This window comes from Pelodiscus sinensis, chromosome 1 (genome assembly GCF_052426305.1).
Source record: "Pelodiscus sinensis isolate ZL-2025 chromosome 1, ASM5242630v1, whole genome shotgun sequence".
In the NCBI taxonomy this organism is placed as follows: Eukaryota; Metazoa; Chordata; order Testudines; family Trionychidae; genus Pelodiscus; species Pelodiscus sinensis.
Window position 1 is genome coordinate 2,983,001 of NC_143052.1, and position 15,950 is coordinate 2,998,950.

The 15,950-nt window shown below is 45.7% G+C and overlaps 1 protein-coding gene across 3 annotated transcripts in view; it reads left to right on the plus strand.

Moving 5' to 3' along the window:
• PPP6R2 (protein phosphatase 6 regulatory subunit 2) overlaps positions 1–10,404 on the plus strand; it is a 149,873-nt gene extending 139,469 nt beyond the window's left edge. For all 3 annotated transcript variants that reach the window (XM_075924308.2, XM_075924312.2, XM_075924320.2), the window contains one exon: positions 721–10,404. In XM_075924308.2, coding sequence (XP_075780423.2) covers positions 721–772 — 52 coding nt within the window. In that variant the 3' untranslated portion in view covers positions 773–10,404. The remainder of the gene's footprint in view (positions 1–720) is intronic.
• Positions 10,405–15,950: the final 5,546 nt, after the last annotated feature.

Sequence of the window (15,950 nt, forward strand, 5' to 3'; positions counted from 1 at the left end):
TTTTAGCAGGCGTAGTGAGGGGAATGAGGAGCAGCTACATGCGTCCGGCTCTACGCATTCGGTGCCCCAGCCAGTGTCTAGGTGAGATTGGGGTTGGCTGAGTCTCTGCCCAGACAAGACCGGGCGCACGATGATCGTGGGTAGGGGAATCAGTCGAAGGAGGGGGCACAGGAAATATCAGCCCCATTGACAGAAGCAGTCCAGCCAGCATGAAGTAATATTGCTCGTGCCTTACGGGTGATTTTCGACCCTCTCCCCCCTGCTGTTTGATGCATGACAAGAAAAAACCCAGTTTCCAAGCAAGTCTAGTCTGTTTGCGCAGCCGGCAGCCACACGCACCGTGCAAGGCGAGCGCTCTGAGTGCAGACCTGGGAGCCAGGCGCAGGTGGCTCCTAAGCCTGGCTTTGACGTTTATTCTCTCTTTGGCCTTAGACAAGTCATTTCGCATCTTTACTGCACATGTGAACTGGGGCGTGTACGCTCCCCCTCCAAAAGGCCCTCTTTGGGTGGGGGAGGGGTAAATGCGTGTGGGGCTCCAAAGAAATCCCGTGCCCTCCAAGTGCTGCATTGCTGATGCTGTTGGCTAGGCAACGTGCTGGAAGGAAGCCTTCCAGTGTGTCCGGGTGAATGCCCAGATCGTTGCAGAGTTGACAGATGTGTGGCTGGCACAGCTGGATAGGCCCTTCCTCCTTGCGGTAATCCTGTTTGTTTTTCTTGCAGGAAAGAGGAGGTCTTGCCATGTGCTGAAGCCACATTAAATGGTCCTGCTTGATGAAGCAAGTGCAATGGGACATGTCTGACCCAGGCCAGGATGTACCTGGTGATGCAATTTGTCAGTTTTTTTTTTTATTTTAATTTTATTTTTTAATAAATGCTGCATTGATGAGAGAGCTGGCATTGAGGACCAGACACGCGATTTCAGCACCAACAATCTGTTCCGGAAGACACTCGTATTGTCTAAATGTAGCATTGATCAGTTAGTCATCACAGGAGTGACTCGGTCCTACCCAAGGAAGCCTTCTGCCTACTTTGAGTACCTTGTCCCCCTCCCTCTTCCCTGGGTTTTGTTTTCTCTTTGGGGTTCAGTCCAGTTTTCGTAGTGTTACTGCACACAGTATTCAGCTTCTCTTCGGAAAGGTAGCAGGTCTAGCGCCGGGACTTGGACGGTGCACAGTAAGTCCTGCAGTCGTGTGACCAAAGTTCCCGATGGAGCTGCCTTTGGGCAGCGTTTGCACCGCTTTTGTATAGCAATAAAGCCTTATCAGAAACATTTCATAGGAGGTAAAGATAAAGCAAACACTTTAAATGGGCTAAGGCTGGGAGGGCTGGAGATTTTGGGGGGGGCGGGAGGAGGTGAGGGGGAAGAGCAAAGTTTTTGTAGCACTGAACTGTCTTGAGCAGTGGGCTGGCTCTGCCTTCCTGTGAGTTGCACCGTGCTCTGTGTCCGGGGCGTGACCACAGGATCTTGGAACCTTTAGCAACTGCTTATTTCCGTCCGAGCCATCCAAACTCAGCCCTCTGGATGTCGTCCTGCGTTGGTCTGGCGAGCGTGCCAAGAAGGTGGAATCCCGCTGATTGGACACGCACCCCCGGAACGCTGCCACGCCGGGACAGGAGCTGACTTGGCACAAACAGGTTATCAGGTGCTTGCTGGCTTTTTGGAGACTGGTGTATTTTCAAATCGATCTGGGAATCGTTTTGTTCTGTTTTTAAAGTTTTTAATGGATGCAGGAACAGCAACACTTTTGCACTTTGTACCTAGTGATAGCATTGGAGAATGATGTGGGCCCAGCACAGGACTCCTGCTGTTACATCCTGTGTAGGCGGCTGTGGCAGGGCTGGGGAGGCACACTGCTCCCAGGAACTGAGAGGTAGAACAGTGCAGAGAGAAGGACGACGCCCAGAACTGCCCTGGAGCGAGGTCACGTAAGATACTTGACCCTGGAACAGAGGAGCCTCTGCATAAACATGGAGGGCCCAGCCAGTGCTGGCGTCCGTGAGCTTGTTCTCAGCCTAGATCGTATGGGTGTAGAAGATGGGCCACTTTTAGCACCAGGCTCAGGCCCATAACAGCAGACTGCCATAAGCAGGACTCGGTCTTTACTCCTGTAGGCCTTAGACACGGAGCTGGGCTTGCTGTTGTGTGTAAGCTGTGTGCCGAAACCCGCCTGTCACCTTTGATATACCGCTTCTTTCCCTAGTCCAAGATATAAGCTGGAAAATCATTCACTCTGGAATAAAAGCACGAGGCTTGGCACATGTGCAGCCCAATGGCTTATTTTCTGCTGTATTCTCACCTGGGCAAATGGAAGGCTTTCACCTTGTGAGTATGAAAAACAACCCTGACACAGATCTGGTCTGAGCAAAAGCACCCCAAGCCACACTGCGTGTGGTTAAAAATATTGTAAAATGCATAATGTGGAGGTACCTTATGCTGCACATTCAATGTTCTTTCAAATCTATTTGTATAAAACGTGAAGAATAAAATGTTCCCCCTGCCCCCTCAGAACAGACCGACTTGGTGTCCCTGTCTGACAGTGAGGTGCCCGCGGCGCAAAGCTTTCATTCATGTGCCCGGAGAGGCGCGCTTTGCTTCGGTCTTAGCTTAGACTGAGGGTCGCCTTTGAGTATCACGGATGAAGTCCAAAAATCAGGAAGCAAAATGAGGTTCCACTCGGGAGCCCTGTGAACTTGCATGTTGCTGTTGCAGCACTTTCTTGCGGCTGGGTTTCCTCTCGGCTGCAGTTGTTTGGTAAGCAGATGCCCTCTGCCTCCGTCGTGCAGGAGGCTTTCGCTCCCCCCTTCGCGCCATGGCAAAGAGCGAATGGAAAGGTACATCGTGCTGGGAGGGACGCCCAGGCTGGTCAGGCCAGTTCTGCCTCCCGGCCAGGATTTTCAAACGCAGTGCCATGAGGAGGGATTTTGGTCGCAGAGCCAAATTGTTAGAGAATTGATCGATGTATCACCATCAGGTCTTGTTAAGATCCCTTAAGTTGGGCACTGAGAACTTAATTATGTCAAAGCAGAAATGTTATTCACCCAATCCAGCACACCTGCAGCTGATCCCAGCAGTTACTTGAAATCCATGGCTTGCTTTCTCAGCCCCGTTAAGTACTTGGTGAGGCCAATAGCTTGTCCCCAATCTCTTCCCAATGGCAGTTCTTGACCTCCAGGGGCTGCATTTCTAGCTGGAATCGTTCTGTGCAGGGTATCTTTGCGAGGAAACGAGGAAATACCCCAAACAGACAGAATGCGTCTTTTTCCTAGCGTGCTGCAATTTCAGCCACTACCAGTAGGGAGAGTTGCATGACATCTGCAGTGTGTTAGGAGCAGATTTTAAACTTTTATGTTTCATGTTCATTCACTTTGAGAGTTGACTTCATGACTTCAGGTGAAAGCTTTAATTTAAAAAACAAAATCCTGTAAGCAGCTCTAACTGGCCTAGAATATGATAGGCGTGAGCCCCAATCTTCACTGCACAGTTTGGATTTTGAAGGGCTCTTTATCAGGAAAAAACCAGTAGTGAACTTGGTCTCTTGTGCCTTAATTAGGCGATCTAGGCAGCTCATAAATAAACTTACAGAAATGCCCAGGAGTTCCTGCTTTTAAGACAGTGAATGATTCTTCCATATTCTGGGGTTTAGGTTCCGAATTATACCTCACTGGCTCCACAGCATTGTGCTTCCTATCAGCCAGTGGACTGAGATGGAAAGTAGCTTTTGTATATTGTCACCTGTAGAGCACAGACTCTGTCAGGCAGTGGGTGGTGTCTTTGCCTGACCCGAAAGATTTTTTTTTGTAAACTACGCACAAAGCTCTGGCTGCCTGGATCTAGAACTCCCTGCTCTCTCGTCACGTACAGGTCATGTGACATGCAAGTTTTTCCTTTTGATCCTCCTTGCTCTATGGACTGTCTTCTGAGCCAAGTCAGGCAACAGTCGGGTGTGGCAGCCTAGCCCGGTGATGGCTGTACTGCGGTCAGATTCCCTTTCAATGTTGCTTACTTTGAAGGGTTCACGCAGTAACAGAGCTAACCCTTTCATAGGCCGTGCTACGCCTTGTGCAATCTCCCAGTTGCAACTAAAATGTTTCCATTGTTTACGATGGCAGATTGAGACTTACTTTGAGCATTGGAGGTGTAGCTCATCAGACATAGGCTGTACGTCTTGGTCCTTACCAATGGGTAAGCGCTGTATCCTGGAGAGGAATTGTTGCACGAGGTTGGAAGCAAGGCACACTCTCTACCAAAGATGGATTTACTTAACACCCAGCTGTATCTTTGAAAAATAATTGTAGATTTGGGGCAAGATACCTGATCGGAAAGCAATGAATGCTGAACAGAAAATATATTCAGCTATCTTCTTCCCCATCTATATGCAGTATTTAAATCTGATCATATCTATATGGTATGTATAATTTGTTTAATTTTGAATGTGTGTGTGTGTATACACACACACATGAATGTGTGTATATAAATTGCATAACACAGATTTCTATATATAGATATATGTATGTTTATATACACACAGAATGGGAAATGGTATGAAACTTGGTGAATGGAGACTTGATGCACAAAGAACTTGATTTACCTATGTGTGTACAGGTACATATAAAGCCCCACAACATCCACAGCCATATTTGTTGGTTAAGACAGAGGCTGATAGAGCATAGTTTGTGGTGGGAAAATCTGTCTTAAATATTCTAGTTAAATAATTTTTATCCAGCAGGGCATTGAAATAAATGGAATACAAAAGTGCATTGGCTGCAAAATGACTGATTTGTATCATTGCTCCTGTAGAAAACTTTATCTGCCAGTGAGCTTTTGTCCTGAAAGAGGCGGAGGAGTTGGTCACACACTTTATAGAGAAATGCGTGCCAATCAGCTGTCATTCAAATGTTCTTATGTTGTAATGACATCTCGCCATAAGCTGATAGGACTGTGAAATAATCCTTCATCCTTTCAGGCAACATAATACAGTCTTTGGACTTTTGGTGAGTCCGGTGATGCCAGTTGATCATTATCAAGTATTCACAACCACTCTGTTGAAAACCACGGTACTGCATTTGAAAAAAAAATTCAGGCTATCCCATGGTAAAGATGTGTCAGACGGAGCTGGTTTGGGGGGATGGTAACTGCAAACTCAGGTTGTTAGACTCTCTTATCGTGCTTTCGTTAGATCTGTGTATCTGAATTCTCTTTCGTGTTGTCCTGTTCAGGGTTTGGAGAATGGAGGGAGTGCTGCTATCAGAGACATTCTTATAGACTGAGTGGAACTCGGAATTGCTCTCTCAGGTGTCAATTGCCCTATTGCAAATGTAGAGGTACGGTTCATTTCAAAATTGTACCACCCTAAAAACAAAGGATACGTGGACCAATGATGTTTGGTTTGCAGCCATCTGGAAAGCACATGAAAAGTTGGTGAAATTATTCTGACTTGTCTGATCATCCGATTGCTGGCAGCCGTCTCAGCCCAAATGTTTGGGACACACGTGTAGTTTGCAGGTTGGGGAGAGGAAAAGGAGAGCAGAGGCCTAAAGTTGAGATTACAAAAGTGGCACTCCAGTTTGCCTCCATTATCTGCGGGTGTCTGAAAATGAGGGTTCACCAAGATGGCCAGCCAGTTATAGCTGGAAGCATCATGTAGTTTATTCAAGTTGTACCCGCCCATGGGCTGGTCACTAAAGGCTACTCTAGAATGGTTTTCCTGTGCTCCCTTTAGTTCCCCTGGGCAAAAGCCTTTTGATTTTCCTTCTGTCTTTTTAGTAGTTGGCGCCTTTGTTGCTTCTCAGTACTCCAGTCAGATGCGGATTTCGGGATTCAGAGCCCTCGGCAGGAATATTGCAGGTTTTGCTTCCCTTCCTCAGACGGTGCAAGTTTTCCTGCATTTTTAAGTCCCCTCCCATTGTACTTGTAATTATGTCTCCATTGTCCAGGGTGATGAGTCGCTCGTACTGCAGACCTAATCCTGGTTCCATGAGAGCATCCCCATTTCCCTCGCGTGTCCAACATGCTGAGCAGAGAAACCACTGCGTTGCAGCAGAACTCGCAGCAGTTCTGCTGGTCTTGCGAAGCATCAGTGCTGATAAAAGAGGGTGCCGAAGGGAAGTGGAGGGAGTGCAGGTCTCCATTGCTTTGTGGATTCTTCCAGCCAGACCTGCCACTCATGGTGTCCCATGAGACTTGTGGAGTTCTTCTTGTGTCTGTTTAATTTTACAAAAAAATACAGCAGATCGTCTTGTAATTTTTAACCATTGTTCCAAAGAATAGGGTTCCTTCTCTTGTCGATCTTCCCATAACAGCGACCTCACTCTGGGCTGCCGAATCAGCTGGTTTAATTTCCGGCTGTTGAGACTGAATCTGGCTGTGATTTTTTTTTTAAAGTGTCTCTAAAGCAAAATAAAACCAGGCGTTCACAATGGTTGGTTGCTTTCTGTGTACCCCAGCATCAGTTCCCTGTGAAATCCAAATGGAACACTTCACTGATGTTCTGAAACACCTTTTTTTTTTCTTTTGGTTAGAGGCTTTCACAAGACAAGCAAACTGCACAGATTTATTCTTTCATCAGGACCAGCTTTAAAACAAAGTATTTTGGATGGGTTCTCTCCCCAAAGTGAAAGTTAATTTCTTAAGTTAGGTTCCCCTTTTATCGGGGAGCAGGGCTCTTACTTGGGAATGGCAAGGCTGCTACCTCGGGTCTCACGTTTGTTTGCGAGGGTACAGGACATGCATTTTTCCCATGGTGCTGTGCAGTGCCACCTGTACCTTAGTAGTGTTTGAGTATGTATAGATGTGAGAGGCTACATTTTCTTGTAACAGGTGGACAATTATCACTCTCTTGGGGGGGAAATAGTGTGGTTTTCTGAACAAATAGCATAGAGCGGGGGGTCTGCAACCTATGGCTCTTTTGTCATTCCCAAAATACATGCAACTTTTTAAATTCAAATGAAAAATTAATTCAAAAATGTAAAAACATGTGATGACATAGCTTGAATGCGCGCGTGGACCTGAATTTAACCAGTTATGACGTAAACGTCAAGAAATGTGCAAAAAGATGTAGCAACAGAAGTCCCATTAAATAAAATCTGCGAGTACAATGTTTCATTTATGCTACTATTAATTACCATGGCAATTATCAATCATATTAAGTTGCATATTTTCAGTCATGCGCATGAACATTCTTATACTGGCTCTTAGTTGAGCACTTGTTCCGAATTGTTATGTAGTTTGGCTCTTTGGTTTGAAAAGGTTGCCGACCCCTGGCATAGACTCATAGAACCCCGGGAGGGGCAGCGCCCTCAGGGGTCATTGAATCCAGCCCCTTGCCCAAAGCAGGTCCACCCCCAACTAAACCATCCCATCCAGGGCTTGGTCAAGCGGGATTTAAAAACCTCTAGGGATGGAGATTCCATCCCCTCCCTAGGGAACCCAGCCCAGGGCTTCCCCACCTGCCTAGGGAAATAGCTTTTCCTAATCTCCAACCTAGACCTCCCCCACTGCAACTTGAGACCATTGCTCCTCGTTCCGCCATCTACAGAAGGCCCTATCTGTGATTTCGGTGTCTTCCCTCCCACATACACAAAAACATGCACAGTGATAGAACCAACTGATGAAAAGCAAGAGGTGAACTCGCGGGGTCAGAAGGCAATACACATTGGTGTAACCCAGTTACTGCTACCAGTTGGTTTCAGTGGGGTCAAATGACAAAAGACGCTGCCCCACAAAATGGTCAATAGCCTGTCAGCAGGGGACACTGTAACACTTCTCCACAGCACTGTCTTGCTCTTGGCATTGGTAGGAAAATGCACTTTGCGTTCTTCGTAGCTTCGGTCTTCACAGTGGAGGTTGTAGGAGCGCATCTTCTTTTCTTGCAATGGCCTTCTCAGAGCTACAGCACTCGCGTGGATTCCACGGTCAGCTTGCAAGGGGTGTTTGAAAGCCATGTTCCTCACACTCACTGTCTTGGAAGCGATTGCTTGGGGCGGTGTCAGGGTTGTAGCTTGGCGGGGAAGGATTTTGGCAGTAATCAGTAAATGTTCCTAATTCCCTTGGTCCAACTGCTCAGTGATCAGGTAGCAACCGCGGTGCTTCCCCAGCTCTGGGTGCAAAAGGCAGCATCTCTGTGCTTCACAACTGGACCTTGCTCTTGGGATTCATTCTTTTGCCACCCTGAGATCAGACAGCTGCAGAGGGCTCTGTGTGGGGCTGCCTCGTCCATCTATGGAGAAACTGAAGCTAGCGCAAAACACAGCTACCAGCCCATGGCGCCAGTGGTCTGGGATCTGCCCGCCTGTACGTTTCCTGAAGGGATTTAACCTGTTTGGTCAGACTGGAAAAGCCCTAGATGGCTTGAAACCGACATGGAGAAACCCACCTGTCTCCTTGCCTGGCGATACCATCGTGGAGACCAGCCAAGAAATGAACTGGAGTCCTTTTGCTGCTACCAGGGCATTCTTGGGAGAGGTGGCTTGATTGTGGGACTGACTTGCTTGTCACCATTCCAAACCAATGGGAATCTTTTGGGATCTGCAGTGTGCTGGGAAGCTTCATCTGCTTGCACAGGCTTCTGGGTAGGGGGTGTCATTCAGTAGTCCTCTTACGGGATGGGGTAAGACTTCTGATTCGTGGGCATCTTGTCAGACCTGTATTTTTTGATGCATGTAAAAGGCACTTCGTGCACAGAGAGTGGGGCGGTTTGATTATATCACAAAGGTGAACATACATGTAATTTCTCCCTCCAGCTCCAAGAACCCCTCAAAAAAGGATACAACGTGGCTGGGGATTAAGGGACCCCGGTATGTGAATTGAAACCCCAACTTATTCCATCGCTCATAACTAGCCATCAGACTTCTAAAACTCCCTATGACAGAGACATTCCAGTCTCCACTTACAAGAAAAACCAGGTCAGCATTGGTTTTATTGTGTATAGTGCCTTACTTCAAAGCCAGAATGATTGAGTGAGAATGATTTCATGTAGACTCCCCTTGGAAGGATCTATGCGTGGCTGTCACCATTTTTTCAATTTAAATTGAACAGAAATTTCTTACTTTTTTTTCAAAGCAGGTAGGGCTTGGTCCAACTTTCATTGACTTTATAGTGACTGTAGTTTGAGTTTTTGTAGTAGTGTAGTTGAGGGTTGACAGCAATGTTCCCTCTAATTTATTCCATCCATGTGTGGAATAAATTAATATGCACCAAGGTATGTGTAGAAGCGCACCACCAGTAGAAACAATACACCTACACCAACCAGGACAGGTTAGGCATTTTAGAACTCGCTACTCAAGTAATAATAAATGTAAGTGTTAGAGAACTAAAAATTCTGAAATGCAAGATCAGTCAGAAAACTAAAATAACACACTTGAAAAGAATAATAATATACGAATGGCAGGAAGTACCCAGAAGTATCCCCGAGGTGCACCTCAGAGGGCACACAGGTCGAAAGAGATTTTCACTAGGGGCTGCTGGCTGTCCCCTGCAGTGTCGAGCAGAAAACCCCGAGAGGAGATTACCTAGTATACCCCAATGGAGATAAGGGCTGGATTATCTACTTACGCCGCCATGGCCTTTGATAAAGTGAATTACAATAATGAAGGATTTGACTGATTCCTGGCAGTGCAGTTACCATGTTCTGGCAATTTAGCCTAGAACTTATTTACCTCGTTACTGGGAGGGCAGCGTGTTAATGAGTCTCCGAAAAGTGAAAACCGCCCCATCGATTTTATAAAAGAATTCTGTTCCCGAATGTCCTTTTCCTTATTTTCAGCTTTTTAAAATAGACTAGAAAAATGCTGGAAACCAGGCGTTTTTGTAAAATATATTTTATATTTTATTGCTCAGGAGAGAGGATTTTTCCTGAAATGGGGCTTTTTGTAAAGGGCAGGGTCATAGAATCATAGAATCATAGAATAATAGGACTGGAAGGGACCTCAAGAGGTCATCGAGTCCAGCCCCCCGCCCTCAAGGGTCTCCCTCAGCTGTTTTCATTTGGCAGTTTGCATGCATGTAAATGATTACAAACATTTTTCATGTGGGTCTTATAATTGAGAAGAATTTTTGGAAAGATTCTGATCTTCATAATAGTTTGTATTAGAGCATTCCCCACTTTTGTTGGGTTTTGAGTAATTGTATTCCATGTATCAAGTTTGTTGCCAGATACTGGGAAAATTTCTCCTAAATTAGACCACTAATGGATGCAAACTTGGGGTATAATTAAAACACATCAGATGTTAGTAAAACTTAAGCAGAATTTGAAATAATGATTATTTGTATTGATAAATTGGCGATTCCCAGGGAATACTTTGGTTACCAGGTCCTCAACCTGCAAACTCTTTAAATTTAGTTCAGTGAGTCTATTCAGATGCATGAAGTTATACGGTTTCGGATCAGGCTAGGAAAATAGAGAGGGTTTTAAAGTAAGATATGTTTTAGCATCTAAGTCCCCATGGCGCGCGGACGTTTTCTTGTGTACAATATGCACCTGCCACTTGTGTGTAGGGGTGCTGGTATGTACACCGAGTTATTTCCAACAGGAAGATGGTCTTTTCTGATGTTAGTAGCCCTGGGTTTTCAGCCTCAGCATTCAGAGCGGTTTTATCACCCGCACCCTGTCACATGGGGATGGTGTAATAAGGATCCTGCACTAAGATTTTTATCCTTCAAGTCCCATCTTGTTTCTGGGGGAAGGGTTACACACCTGGCAGGGCCTGGGGCCTGGCCGATATTGAGAGAGGTGTGAAAAGGCCTGAGTCCTGGAGCTGGGCCAACTGACCGCCCTTGCCTAGGTGTGGCTGGGTTGAGGGAAGAATACTTCATTCAGCCACCCTCGCTCAGGGAGGTGCAGTCCCTGTGGGGAAGGAGGGATCCCGATCAATGCTGCCACTGTCACCCTCATAGTGTTGCGTAGCCCTGACTTGTGAGGGCAGTCCACCCCCCACAGCACAATGGCTTTATGTGGTGGACCCCCCCCTTTCTCCACTTTATTGATCTGAGGCAAGTGCTGTTTCTGATCCATCACACCTGCAGCAGTGTGTGTGCCACCTCTCTTCCTACACACCTCCCCAGTCATAGAATCATAGGACTAGAAGGGACCTCGAGAGGTCATCGAGTCCAGCCCCCCGCCCTCAAGGCAGGACCAAGCTCCGTCTACACCATCCCTGACAGATGTCTATCTAACCTGTTCTTAAATATCTCCAGAGAGGGAGATTCCACCACCTCCCTTGGCAATTTATTCCAATATTTGACCACCTTGAAAGTTAGGAATTTTTTCCTAATGTCCAATCTAAACCTCCCTTGCTGCACTTTAAGCCCATTACCCCTTGTCCTGTCCTCAGAAACCAAGAGGAACAAATTTTCTCCTTCCTCCTTGTGACACCCTTTTAGATATTTGAAAACCGCTATCATGTCCCCCCTTAATCTTCTTTTTTCCAAACTAAACAAGCCCAGTTCATGAAGCCTGGCTTCATAGGTCATGTTCTCTAAACCTTTAATCATTCTTGTCACTCTTCTCTGTACCCTTTCCAATTTCTCCACATCTTTCTTGAAATGTGGCGCCTAGAACTGGACACAGTACTCCAGCTGAGGCCTAACTAGTGCAGAGTAGAGCGGCAGAATGACTTCACAAGTTTTGCTTACAACACACCTGTTGATACAACCTAGAATCATATTTGCTTTTTTTGCAACAGCATCACACTGTTGACTCATATTCAACTTGTGGTCCACTATGACCCCTAGATCCCTTTCCGCTATGCTCCTTCCTAGACAGTCGCTTCCCATCTTGTATGTATGGAACTGATTGTTCCTTCCAGGTTAGATAGACATCTGTCAGGGATGGTGTAGACAGAGCTTGATCCTGCCTTGAGGGCGGGGGGCTGGACTCGATGACCTCTCGAGGTCCCTTCCAGTCCTATTATTCTATGATTCTATGATTCTATGATAAGTGGAGCACTTTGCATTTCTCTTTATTAAACCTCATCCTGTTTACCTCTGACCATTTCTCTAACTTGCTAAGGTCATTTTGAATTATGTCCCTATCCTCCAAAGAAGTTGCAACCCCATCCAGTTTGGTATCATCTGCAAACTTAATAAGCGTATTCTCTATCCCAATATCTACATCATTGATGAAGATATTGAACAGTACAGGTCCCAAAACAGACCCTTGCGGAACTCCACTTGTTATCCCTTTCCAGCAGGATTTAGCACCATTAACAACAACTCTCTGACTACGGTTATCCAGCCAATTATGCACCCATCTTATCGTGGCCCTATCTAAGTTATATTTGCCTAGTTTATCAATAAGAATATCATGCGAGACCGTATCAAATGCCTTACTAAAATCTAGGTATATGACATCCACCGCTTCTCCCTTATCCACAAGGCTCGTTATCCTATCAAAGAAAGCTATCAGATTAGTTTGGCATGACTTGTTCTTCACAAACCCATGCTGGCTATTCCCTATCACTTTATTACCTTCCAAGTGTTTGCATATGATTTCCTTAATTACCTGCTCCATTATCTTCCCTGGGACAGACGTTAAACTGACCGGTCTGTAGTTTCCTGGGTTGTTCTTATTCCCCTTTTTATAGATGGGCACAATATTTGCCCTTTTCCAGTCTTCTGGAATCTCCCGTCTTCCATGATTTTTCAAAGATCATAGCTAAAGGCTCAGATACCTCCTCTATCAGCTCCTTGAGTATCCTGGGATGCATTTCATCAGGACCTGGTGACTTGCTGACATCTAACTTTCCTAAGTGATTTTTAACTTGTTCTTTGTGTATCCTATCTTCTAAACTTACCCTCTCTCTGCTTGTATTCACTACGTTAGGCACACCTCCAGACTTCTCGGTGAAGACCGAAACAAAGAAGTCATTGAGCATCTCCGCCATTTCCAAGTTTCCTGTTACTGCTTCTCCCTCCTCACTGAGCAGTGGGCCTACCCTGTCCTTTGTCTTCCTCTTGCTTCTAATGTATTTATAAAAGGTCTTCTTGTTTCCCTTTATGCCTGTAGCTAGTTTGATCTCATTTTGTGCCTTTGCCTTTCTAATCTTGCCCCTGCATTCCCGTGTTGCTTGCGTATATTCATCCTTTGTTATTTGTCCAAGTTTCCATTTTTTATAGGACTCCTTTTTTATTTTGAGATCATGCAAGATCTCCTTGTTAAGCCAAGCTGGTCTTTTGCCATATTTTCTATCTTTCCTACACAGCGGAATTGTTTGTTTTTGGGCCCTTAACAACGTCCCTTTGAAATACTTCCAACTCTCCTCAGTTGTTTTTCCCTTCAGTCTTGCTTCCCATGGGACCTTACCTACAAGTTCTCGGAGCTTATCAAAATCTGCCTTCCTGAAATCCATTACCTCAATTGTGCTGGTCTCCCTTCTACCTTTCCTTAAGATCATGAACTCTATTATTTCATGATCACTGTCCCCCATACTGTCTTCCACTTTCAAGTTCTCAACTAGTTCCTCCCTATTTGTTAAAATCAAATCCAGAACAGCTTCTCCTCTGGTAGCTCATCCTCTGGTAGTCATGTCACCCAAGCAGTGTACTCCGAGCTTTCCTAGGCAAATGTGGCTTTGACTTCCAGTTGTCATGGCGTATGCTTTGCTACCTGTGCCACATCACTCCAGCTCAGAATCAGAGCATTAAACTTGCCCTAAAGATGCTTTGATCTGTTTCATATCACACACCAACGTTGTTTTTAGTCCCTAAAACTGGTGATTATCTCGTGCTGGATACTGATGTAGAACAACGACCAGAACACATTAACCGCACACATCATCAGTGTGTGTGAAAACACCTGGAGTAAGCCTAGTATTTGCACAGGGTCTGTATTTTATTTGCACGGTGTAGTAACATCATTGTAAATGTTAATAGTTAAGATATTGCGCAGTTTCTGTAAATGGTTTGGAAAAAGAAATATTAGCGTCTACTTTAACTCCTAAAAGAGCAAACTTTTGAAAGGTCAAAATGGTACTTTTCTAGATTAGACATTGGACGTGGAAAGATTTGTTAGGTCACCTAGTCCATCCAGCTGGGCTGTTCGGTCCAGAACATCTTCCTAGCATTGCTTTGCCCAATCAAGTTTTAAATGTTCCAAGCGTTTCACCACTTCCTTTGAGACACCTCTCCACATCGAACTGATTTCAGCTTTCTGATGCATTGATTTTCCCTTTATTTCATCCCATCACTACTACTGATTTCCTTTGGCATCGTGCTAATTCCCTTCTCCCCCAAAAGAGATGAACAAAAATCCATCAGCAATTATTCACCTTCATTCAGAAAGTATTTTTCTGCTCACGTTTCTTGGAATCTCCCGTTGATTTTTAGAAGAGCCCATGGTGTTGCATGTTGGCTTCATCAAGGAGGAGATCATAGAATACTAGGACTGGAAGGGACCTCGAGAGGTCATCAAGTCCAGTCCCCTGCCCTCATGGCAGGACCAAATACTGTCTAGACCATCCCTGATAGACATTTATCTAACCTTCTCTTAAATATCTCCACAGATGGGGATTCCACAACCTCCCTGGGCAATTTATTCCAGCATTTGACCTCCCTAACAGGAACTTTTTCCTAATGTCCAACCTAAACCTCCCTTGCTGCCGTTTAAGCCCATTGCTTCTTGTCCTGTCTTCAGAGGCCAAGATGAACAAGTTTTCTCCCTCCTTATGACACCCTTTTAGATACCTGAAAACTGCTATCATGTCCCACCTCAGTCTTCTTTTTTCTAAACTAAACAAGCCCAATTCCTTCAGCCTTCCTTCCCTCATAGCTCATGTTCTCTAGACCTTTAATCATTCTCGTTGCTCGTCTCTGGACCCTCTCCAATTTCTCCACATCCTTCTTGAAATGCAGTGCCCAGAACTGGACACAATACTTCAACTGTATGCGCTGTTCATGGCATTGCAGGCGAACACAACATGGTGGCGAAGGAAAGGAATGCTTTCCTCCTCTCCATGGAGTCTTATCTTGCCCTCCCCCCACCGGCCGCCAGCTTTAATGCCGTGAAAGGAATGGAGAGTCTGTCCACAGATCCAGATTCATGTTACTAGCAATAACGTCTCTGGTACTTAACCCTCCCCATGCCTGTATTTTACATAAAGGGGTTGGTTTCATCTGGTCCTGGCACCAACCTGTTTTTCCTTCCACAGACATCCAAAAAAGGGAGGAAAAGAGATTCTGTCTCCAGCACAATCCCAGATTATAATTTAAAAAATAGCCCCTTCTCCTGCCGCAGTTGGCCCATGAGGCTCTGTCCCTCCACGCTGACCCATTTCTCTACTCATGGTGTCAGATCTGAGATTAGCTAGTCAAGTCCTGAGGATGGGGATTTTGGCTGTTTCTATCTGTCCTGTGAGCCCCTGTCCTGTGGGATCTTCCCCAGGGGTTGCAAAATGGGCCAAGAGAGTCAGAACCATTCTCCCATCTTCGTGGCAACACGGGAGGGCTGTCCCAATGTAGGATCGTGTAATGGCTGAGAACCACAGATGTGATATAATGACCATCATCGATACAGCCAACACGGCTACCCCTCCTCAATGGCTCCGAGGAGACGTTTCTAAGGATCTGAGTCACTTATTGTCTCAGTGGAGGCTTTGTGGGTGACCCTAGCCACATCTTCCATGAAAACGGGGAGTGGTATCACTTGCGCAAAACCCACAACACCGTTCCTGCACATCAGGAAACTGATGAGTGAATCTCTGCATGGAAAAGAGGGGCGAATAGCTCCCGCTGTTTGCAAGTGATAAGGTAGGCCGAACAGTCAAAAATCTTGTCATGTGCCTAGACTTAAGTGCCATATCTACAAGGCATTTTACAATGCATGTAATGGAAGGTGTATTTCACCTGTATACTGCAATTACTGCTTCCCTGCAGAATCGCAGCACACACGAACTGGAAGGGACCTCGAGAGTCATCGAGTCCAGTCCCCTGCCCTCACGGCAGGACCCAGCACCATCTA